Source organism: Talpa occidentalis, unplaced genomic scaffold (assembly GCF_014898055.3).
Source record: "Talpa occidentalis isolate TD23 unplaced genomic scaffold, MPIMG_talOcc4v2.1 talOcc4.13, whole genome shotgun sequence".
In the NCBI taxonomy this organism is placed as follows: Eukaryota; Metazoa; Chordata; class Mammalia; order Eulipotyphla; family Talpidae; genus Talpa; species Talpa occidentalis.
In genome coordinates, this window is record NW_023601322.1 from 68,613,843 (window position 1) to 68,623,027 (window position 9,185).

At 60.2% G+C, this 9,185-nt stretch overlaps 2 protein-coding genes across 2 annotated transcripts; both read left to right on the forward strand.

The window, feature by feature from the left end:
• The first annotated feature begins 568 nt into the window (after nucleotides 1–568).
• Nucleotides 569–5,308, forward strand: PROB1 (proline rich basic protein 1). Its single transcript, XM_037508229.2, has one exon. The coding sequence runs from the start codon at nucleotides 569–571 to the stop codon at nucleotides 3,569–3,571; it is 3,003 nt and encodes a 1,000-aa protein (XP_037364126.1). The 3' UTR covers nucleotides 3,572–5,308.
• Nucleotides 5,309–5,956: 648 nt separating this feature from the next.
• MZB1 (marginal zone B and B1 cell specific protein) lies at nucleotides 5,957–7,975 on the forward strand. Its single transcript, XM_037508341.2, has 4 exons — nucleotides 5,957–6,167; nucleotides 6,941–7,065; nucleotides 7,410–7,520; nucleotides 7,616–7,975. Exons 1-4 carry the CDS (start codon nucleotides 5,985–5,987, stop codon nucleotides 7,770–7,772), a joined length of 576 nt encoding a protein of 191 aa, XP_037364238.1. The 5' UTR covers nucleotides 5,957–5,984; the 3' UTR covers nucleotides 7,773–7,975.
• Nucleotides 7,976–9,185: the final 1,210 nt, after the last annotated feature.

Here is a 9,185-nt window from a genome sequence, read left to right on the forward strand (position 1 = left end):
TACATATATGAATCACATTTTTACCTTCTTACATCTTCCCCAAACAGAAGCCTAATCAGTCTGTAGAAGTGGGAAGCAAGGAAAAGGACAATGCTGTGTCTATTTTTAAGGTGGGGAAACAGTCTTGGAAGGGACCGACTGGCTCAAATTGCACATGCAATTGTTAGCAAGACCTGGCGGGGTGGTCTCAAGGTCTGGTTCCCGGGGAAGCACACTGACCATGGTGTCTGGCAGATGCGGCCCCAGCTCAGCCTCGGTTTCCTCACCTGTAATAAGTAGAGTTGGGCCTACCTCCTGGCTCGTGGTGACAGGCCTGCTTTCCCCTCACCTTCCTGTCAGCCGAAGCCTGGAGAGCTACCCCAAGCGCTCCAGGCAGCGCCAGTGGGGAAAGGGGTTGGAAGGGTAGCCCCAGGGCCCAGGTCTCTCCTGATGTGGACGCTGCTGTCTCCCAGGCAGACGCGTCCGCTTTAAGGCGCGCTGACCCCTCGGCATCCGCAGGCGGGGCGGGGACAGTGCGGGCGTCCCGGAGGCGAGTGCGAGGGAGGTAGTGCGCGGCGTCCGGCCCACCATGCTGACAGCGCTCGCCCCGCCAGCCCTGCCCGGGCCCCCAGAGCCGCTGGTCGCCGCACCCGCACGGCGCCAGGACTCCTCGGGCTCTTCCAGCTCCTACTACACGGCTCCAGATTCGCCAGAGACCCCGGACGCTGGGCCGGACGCAGAAGGCCTGGCAAATTGGCCCCGGGTGGCCCCTGCGCTGGGGGCGGGCGCGCAGCCTCGCCTGTCCGTCAGCGCCCAGAATAGCCGCCAGCAGCTCCGGCCCGGCTCGGGTTTCCAGCGAGGCCTGGGCTCGGACCCGTGGCCACCCCCGCCCCAGCTGCGCACGCTGCCGTCGGGGGAGATGGAAGTCATCTTCAGCACTGGACCCCTGTTCAGCCGCCCCGACGCGGCCGACAGCGAGGTGCAACAGCTCACCGAGCAGGCCTTCCGCGGCCTCTCTCCGCCGGGTCCCGCGTCTCCAGACCCCGCCACACAGCAGCCCCAGGACCCTGAAGGTGGCTCCCGCTGGGCCACCTACCTGGAGCTGCGGCCCCGCGGACGGAGCCCTGCCGCCCCGGCGCAGTTCGAGTGTGTGGAGGTGGCGCTCGAGGAGAGCGCTGCGCCCGCCAGGTCCCGCACGGTGCCCAAGCGTCAGATCGAGCTGCGCCCTCGGCACCGGAGCCCCCCGCGGGAGACCAGCGCGCCGAAGCCTCCCCTGCTCCTGCGCACCGGTTCCCTGGACGAGTCGCTGGGCCGCCTGCAGGCTGCCGCGAGCCTCGTGCAGACCGCTTTGGCCAGAAAACTGAGCCCCGTGGCCCCTGCCCGCAGCAGCGCCACCTTCGGGTCCACCCGGCGACCAGAGTCTTCGCCCCGGGATACGACCGGCAGTGCCCGAGTGGTCCAGGAACAGACCAGATCTCGGCCGCCCCGGATAGACGGCAGTTCGGTCCCCGCCAGGGCCCCGCGGCCGTGGCCCAGCCTCCGGGAGCGTGCGATTCGTCGAGACAAACCCGCTCCCGGAACGGAGCCCCTCGGTCCGGTTAGTTCCAGCATCTTCCTGCAGTCAGGGGAGAAGACCCACGAGGCACCCGACCAGGAGCCCAAGACTCGCTTCCCACCAGAGACTCCGGAGCCAGCGGCTCCGAGGGCGCAGAGTCCGGCTTTTGAGTCTGGGGCTTCCTGGGACCTTCTGACGAAGGCCGCGACGCCCGGGAGCCAGTCCCCGCCGTGGCAGGCTCCAAATGGGATTGTGCGAGGTCCTCGTTGCGTGTCCCCCGAGAACCTGCCCCTGTGGACTCGGGCTAGTCCTAGGGCCCGTAGCCCGCCGCTTCCCCAGGCATCCTTTGAATGGAAAAATCAGGATCCCACCGTGGAGGAAACTGTCAGCAGGAGGAGCCCTTCCCCTCCGACCCTTTCCCAGTGGAATCAGGGCATTGCCAGGGCAGGCAGCCCATCTCCTGAAGTTCCTTCCCAGTGGGCGGTTCGGCATCCGCCTGTGGGGAATAAGGAAGAAAGTAGGAGCCGGTCCCCACAGGCCTTGCCATCATGGGAGGTTCCAGATCGTCCTGTTGGGACATGGAACCCATCACCCCGAGAGATGTGGGATTCATCGATAGTGTCTCACCGGGAAGCTCTGAATGGCGTAGCCCTAGAGAGGCTGGCGCCGGAGACTCCGGAGCCTGCAGAGGCGCGGAGCCCGTCCACGCGGGAGATGCCAGACCTCGCCTTCGGAAGCAGTCAGCGGTTGCCAGAGGTGGCTGCACCAGAGCTGCCCCCCAATAGCCTCCTGGGCACGGTGGATACCGACGCTCGCCCCGAAGCCTTAGGCCCGGGAGAAGCGGCCTCGGGTCGCCGGCGCGTGGCCATTCCGCGGCCCCGCGACGTGCGCAAGATGGTGAAGACCACGTACGCGCCCAGCTTCCTGGCGGGAGCCTCGGGCTCAGGGCAGCCTTTGCCTCCTGCAGACCCCAACGAGGAGAAAGGCGGCGCATCCAGGAAGCAAGAACTGGGGTCCCCCGCCCCGGCTTACTACACTTCCGTTTTTCTCAAGGACTTTCTGCCGGTCGTGTCGCACCCTTACGAGCCCCCAGAGCCACCCCCCGACACAGTTCCCAGGGACGCTTTGCAGCCCAACGGGGTCCTGCGGAGGAGAGCGGAGAACAGCACGGCAAAACCCTTCGCTCGCACTGAAATCCGTCTGCCTGGTGCCCTGGCCTTGGTCCACCGACCCGAGGGAACCCGGGGAGCCCTGGCGCACGACCCTGCTGGGGAAAACCTGGATGCGGAGGTCCAGTGCCTGCTCCCGGAGGGCGAGGGCCGCGCCAGCCCTCAAGGCGGCGCTCGCAGCTCACCCCAGAGGTCGCCCGTGGGGTCAGCAGGGGCTCGACGACCAGGACCCGGGTCCCCGCTGGTACACCCAAGGTCGAGCCCTGGAAGAGCGCCCAAGCTGGAGACACCCCCCACTGCCCCCAAGCCTGAGGCCGCGGCCCAATCGTCCCCCTCCCGGGAGTCCACTGGCAAAACGGCCCCGCCCCTGCCCCGCGCGGCGTCTGCGCCCCCCATGGACCGAGCCCCTGGAAGCCCCTCCCTGGGGCCCCGCAGACAGCCCCGGGCCGCGCCCTCGGGGAAGGTCCTGGTGGACCCCGAGAGCGGCCGTTACTACTTTGTGGAGGCGCCGCGGCAGCCTCGGCTGCGGCTGCTCTTCGACCCAGAGAGCGGGCAGTACGTGGAGGTGCTGCTGCCGCCCTCGCCCCTGGGGCCATCCCGCCGCGTCTACACCCCGGTGGCCCTGGGTCCTGGCCTCTACCCGCCCGCCTATGGGCCTGTCCCCGGCCTCTCACTGCCGCCGTCCCCCGGCCCCCAAGCCTTCAGCGGCCATCAGCTACCCTGGGCCTCGGAGGCGGCGTCCCTGGATGGGATGTACTACCTTCCGGTGAGCGGGAACCCCAGTCCTGCGCCTCCCCTGCTGCTTTGTGCACCGCCCCCCTGCTCCGGTCCCACCCAACCGGGTAAAGGATCCTTGTTTCCAGCGTGAGGCTCCGGGGTTTGACCCCCACGGTGTTGGAGACTATTGATGGCCTTGGAGGTTCTGGCATCCTGTCCCCCGCCCTTCTTTCTTTCTATCACCTCTTTATTCCCCCATCCTATCCGGGCTTCAAAATGAAAGTTACCTTTCAGGGATGTGTCCCAGACTCCAGAGCTGATGGAACTAGAGCTCAGGAAGTGGCTGCCTACTTCCTCCGCAAACAAAACTGAATATCCCTTTTCCCAGGCATTGCCAGAGTGTGGTGTGTTTGTGTGTGCAAAAGTGAGGAAACACAGGACTTTTCTCCAGAAGCCAACCTAAGAGGGAGTTGGACTTCCCACGGGGCAGCAGGAAATGGGAGCAGTCAGGGAGGGCTTGCCCCAGAGCTGTCTAGAGAGCTCTAGCGGTCTAGAGAGCTGTCTAGAGGCTAGAAAGCTCTGGTGGGATGGAAGGAGGACTCTGGCAATCAAATCTGTTATTCTTTCTTTTTTAAAGATTTATTTATTTATGCATACAAGAACCGTGGTACAGGCCAGAGGTGGGGGCGGGGGGGGGTAGAATAAGATTTGCCAGAGACAGAGTGGGGAGCAGAACAGGCAGATCAACTGAAATACACTGCTGAGGGGAGCAGGGAATGAGACAGGAGAGGTCTGCTGCGCCATGTGGGTGAGCTCCCTGGCTGGGGATCACACTGGTACTGCAGTGGCTGCTGATTGCTTCATAGTGCTGAGGCTTAACCCCTTGCGCCAGCAGGGAGGCCCTCAAATCTGTTATTCTTTGCAAGAATCTGAACCTTGCCTGGAAGGCTGAGGGAGAAAGTGGCTAATACAGCCCCCTTGCCAGGTCGGGTCTGAGAAAGGAAGCTGTGGGGACAACAGGTGGAGGTGGAGCAGGGAAGTAACAGGAGGGGAGGGAGAGGGCTAGCCAGGATTTGAAATAGGGATCTGGGGGTGAGGAGGAGGGGGCTGTATTCACCAGCTGAGAGTACTACACCTCAACCTTCCCCTCACCCACAGTCTCTGACTTGGCTTCTGGAAACCCTCAGAGCTGAGCTGGCTCATCCAGGGCCAGGAGTGGGGGTTTCAGTCATTCCAGAGTGGGGGGTAGATAGAGTAAGTGGTCAGAAAGGACTTACAAGCAGGAAGGATGGTTGAGCTATTGTCCCAGAGGAGCCTTTTGACCCCTCTGGGTGGAGTGGAAAGTGTGTTAGGGCTGGCAGAAAAGGGATTCCCATGGGAGTGGGGGGTGGCAGCTGATTCCACTCCCCAATAACACCTGTGGCAGCCATGCCCAGAAAGGGGCTAGCTCTGTAGGCTGGTCACAGTATTGGAAGGGACAACTCAGAGTCACTGAGGAAGGCGGAGGGAGATGAGGGGAATTTGCATGGGTGGGACGTGCTCTGTGTGGATCTGTGTGTAGTTGTGAGCTTGAAGTGGCTGGGTGTTGCTGGACTAATATGTGATATGATTAATTTAGGGAAGGCCAGTTTCCATTAGAAGTAGCGTTAGGGATGGAGATGGATGCCTTTCCTAAATTCTAGGTTTCTGGGGGGCCTGGGTCCTTTAGTCATTGCCCCCCTGCCTTGGACTGGAATCTGTCTGGGAAAGAATAACCTGAGTCAGAATAACCTGGACATCTCATGGCCAGAGATGCCAGATTTGAGGGCATGGAGGGCCGTGGGCCACCCCTGGGCCCCTTACCTCATTCTGGTGTGCAATAAATCTCTGACACAATGAGCCATGATGGCTGAACAAACTGGTGTCAGGTGTCTGATTTCCCCCCACGGGGCCCTTCTATGCTGGGGTATGGCCTGAGTAAGGGAGCTGAGCAGGGATCAGGGAAGGGACCACGTGTCTTTCTTTCATGCATTGTGGCGTCATTCATCAGTGAACTTGCATCGTAGGAGGAAGCCCAAACACAGCTGAGGTCTCACTCCCCTTGGTGGCAGACTGGCCAGTGAGCTTTGGAATCTATCAAGCATGGGTTCCAATTTCAGCCATGGTCCCTCTAGCTGTGGGGTTTTGGGTTTGTCGCTTCTGCGTCTTCCTGTCCTCAGGGGTGAAGAGGCCACTAACCAATCTCGTCCTCTCCCAAGGTGTTCGGCACAGAACCTGTCACACTGTCCGACCCCCAGATGTGGGAGGTATCAGCCGCCGGGTGCCCTTGCCTAGGCCCAGCCTCTCCCCTTGCCTCATTGTGCCTTATCTGTGAAATGGAGCTCAGTTGACCGGCACCAGGGACCCGCTAGAGGGGGTGCATACGTGGCATCTCCAGGGCCCTGGGGGAGGGAGAGGAAGAGGGGTGAAGTGTCGGTTCCCCATTGGTCTGGGTCAGGTGTTCCGGTGTGGGCCCACTGCACTCCATGCGCATGTACATCTACACCACGAACACAGCCGGTGCTCACTGAACTGGCTCCCACACTATGAAGCTGCCTTTGCTATTGCCACTGCTACTGCTACTGCTGGGAGCCTGGGCCCTCCCAGGGGACCTCGGGGACAGGGCCCCAGTTACAGCCACTGCCCCACAGCTGGATGATGAGGAGAAATACTCTACTCATATGCCTGCTCACCTGCGTTGTGATGCCTGCAGGGCGGTAGCCTACCAGGTGAGAACCCCCCCCCAGGACCCCTTACCTGGGCCCCTCCCCAAGCCAGACACCTCCATCCACCTCAGATTCTATCACTGCCTTTCAGCCTCTGAGCCCCAACCCTGGCCACTGCGTTATACTCAGTCTCCATATTGCCATCTTCACCTCATCCAAACCTTCATGCCTCAGTTTACCCATTCACCTGCCCAGCAGAGAGCAGACAATCTGGGACACCACCAGGTCCAATTTCTTGAGACCCCAGGGAGTCATGAGTTTGTCAGACTCCTTTACCAGGCCTATCTCAGGTCTGGAGTCCCTCCTAAAACATGACTGGGAGTGCTGGTGTGTGCACATGTTGAGTGCATGAATATGTGAGTATGTGTGTCTTCATTCACACACACACACCCTCCAGTGTGTCTGTGTACTGTGTGTGCGGGGCCTGAGTGCAAGTGTCTTTGAAGACTTGGCTCTGGAGATTTCCTTCTTTCCTTATTATTGTAGCTTAAAATAGCAAATGCTGATGGGCAGGTATGCCCTGAGGGTGGAAGGGAGACCTAGAGCCTAGGCCAAACCTTCCATTTCAGCCTTTCCTACCTCTCCACCCAATCCCAGCTGGCCCGGTTTCAGCTTTCTGGGGTTGAGGGAGGGCCATGAAGCCTGCCTCACAGGTGCTTCCTCCTCGAAAGCCTCCCTTGCCATCTCATTCTCCCCCAAAGACCCAGACTCCTGTCCTCCCTTCCCCTGCACTGAGCAGTCCTGAAGGCCTGACTTTCAGGACGTCCTTGTTCCAGATGTGGCAACACCTGGCAAAGGCAGAAGCCAAGCTGCACACCCCAGATTCTGGGGAGTGGCAGGAGCTGAGTGAGTCGGCATACACCGATGTCCTGGACCGGAGCTGCTCCCAGACCTGGCAGGAGTGAGTTACAGTGCAGCCTTACCTCCCTCCTCCAGGGACGGGGCTCTTGGGTAGAGGTTCCCATTCTCCCTCTCACACCACCTGCGTGCTCCACTAAGCTCGCTGGCCCAAACTAGGGGGCTGGCTGGGAAGAAGCCTGAACTCTGGAGGTGGAAGCAAGTAAAAGGGTGGGGGGCCAGGTGGCTGTTTGCTCTTGGGCCAGGCTTCCCCCTTTCTGGTCTTCAGTTTTCCATCAGGAGGATCAGAACTTGCTGAACTCAGCAAGTGCCCAGCCTCGTTGAGAGACAGATCCTCTGATGGCTGGGCTCCTGGTAACTCTGCGTCCTTTTCCCTGCTGCCTCCAGCTACGGGGTCCGAGAAGTAAACCAGGTAAAACATCTCACAGGCCCTGGGCTTAACAAGGAGACAGAGCCAGTCGTCAGCGTGATGATCACCGGGGGACTTTGGCCCAGCAGGTGATCACAGGAGGGTGAAGGTGGAATGGAGCCCTTAGAGGCTTGTGCCCATCTGGGGCCAAGGGGATCCTGAAGCTCCTGCTGTTCTCCCCTAGGCTCTCCATGACATGTTTTCACTACCTGGGGGAGTTTGGAGAAGACCAGATCTATGAAGCCCACCAACAAGGCCGAGAGGCTCTGGAGACATTGCTGTGTGGACCCCCGCGGGGTGCCTGTTCAGGGGACGCACTGGCCACAAAGGCAGAGCTGTAGTCCACCTCTTCCTTCCCCTTCCCAGTCTGCCCCTGGAGATCATCAAGCCTTCCTTTACATTGGCCCCATTCATTTCTGCGGCTTCCCAGAAGGCAGGGAGGACTTACTCTTCTGTGCTGCCATTCGCCCTCTCACCTCCAGCTTCCGGGCACTGTGGCCTGGGCAGGGGCCAACGCCTTCCCCTCTCCTTGGACTGAAATAAAGCCCAGTGACCTCAATTCATTCTCTTTGCAAAAAGGTAATGGAGGGGGCAGGGTGTTGGAAAGACAGACACCGGTGTTTCTACCCATGTCCCTCCTACAGAGGGCCAAATGCTTGTCCCCCCCGTTTCCCAGAGGTGCGAGAGCTCTGTCACGGTTGGAAATGTGAGCAAGTGGTCAGGTCAAAGGCATATATAAGCAGTCAATTATGTGAAAGGTGAGACCCTAAGCGGGCCACCTGTTGGATACACCTACTTTGCCTACTATCCCTTCCCAGAAGGCTAGTCTCTCTGGGTCTATACCCTATGGCTACTCACTTTCTGGACTCTGCCTCTGACCCCAGCTGGCAAAGTTGGACCCTAAGTGCCCACTGGGATAGGGCAGGACAGGGTTCCTGGAACCTACGGGATTCAGCATCTTAGCTCCAAGTCCTGTATTTCCAGAAATTCTCTCCTGGGGCCCTACCTGGTTTGGGGGTCAGGTGAACAGAACAGCATAATGCCCAGTCCCAAGCTGAGCGATAGGAAGGCATTCATGGGGGGTGGTCAGCTGCTAGGGGGATGGGAGTACCCTAGACAGGCCCTGGCCACTCCAGTTTCCCTGAGCAGCCCTGCAGCCCAGCCCCCTACATTCCATAACCTGTCACATGTTGTCCACATGCCTGAGGCCTCTCTCACTGGCCCTCATCCCAGGGGAGAACCCCAGGACCCAAGGAACCAGCTGAGCCGTCAGTAGTATGGGGCGTGGAACCCACAGCCTGTGATGTGACCCTGTGTGACCTGTATTTGTGTGATTTAGAGATACTCTGCATCAGAGTCTGACGTCATGGGTCCATGTGTGTAACTGTGTATCTGAGACCACATGCAACTTCCAACCTTGTCTTTATGTGTGTGGTGTGTGATTTGGGGTGTATTGCGTGTCCACAGGACTGGGACTGCAAAGTAAGGGGTGGGGCTCTGTCTCCACAGCCCCCTGGGGAGTACTGGAGAGGAGAGGGTGGGGAAAAAAGTGCTGAGAAGGCTTCGAACTGGTCAGACAACTTCAGGAACCCGGGAGCTGGCGCCAAGAAAGGAGAGAAGAGGAGAGGACAGGCAGAGAGGAGAACAGACAGAGCGACCGACAGAGATTGGAAGCTGGACAGGCTGACGGATTCAGGGTTGTGGCATGAAGCTGCTGCCCAGCTGGAGAGCGATGCTGCCTGTGGGGCCTCAGG

What these genes read in the sequence shown, in the direction of transcription:
- PROB1 (XM_037508229.2), top strand. Translation starts at nt 569, where the DNA reads ATGCTGACAGCGCTCGCCCCGCCAGCCCTGCCCGGGCCCCCAGAGCCG.
- MZB1 (XM_037508341.2), top strand. Translation starts at nt 5,985, where the DNA reads ATGAAGCTGCCTTTGCTATTGCCACTGCTACTGCTACTGCTGGGAGCC. An exon ending in GCAGGGCGGTAGCCTACCAG is followed by an intron (nt 6,168 to 6,940) that starts GTGAGAACCCCC and finishes TCCTTGTTCCAG; the next exon opens with ATGTGGCAACACCTGGCAAA. An exon ending in TGCTCCCAGACCTGGCAGGA is followed by an intron (nt 7,066 to 7,409) that starts GTGAGTTACAGT and finishes TGCTGCCTCCAG; the next exon opens with CTACGGGGTCCGAGAAGTAA.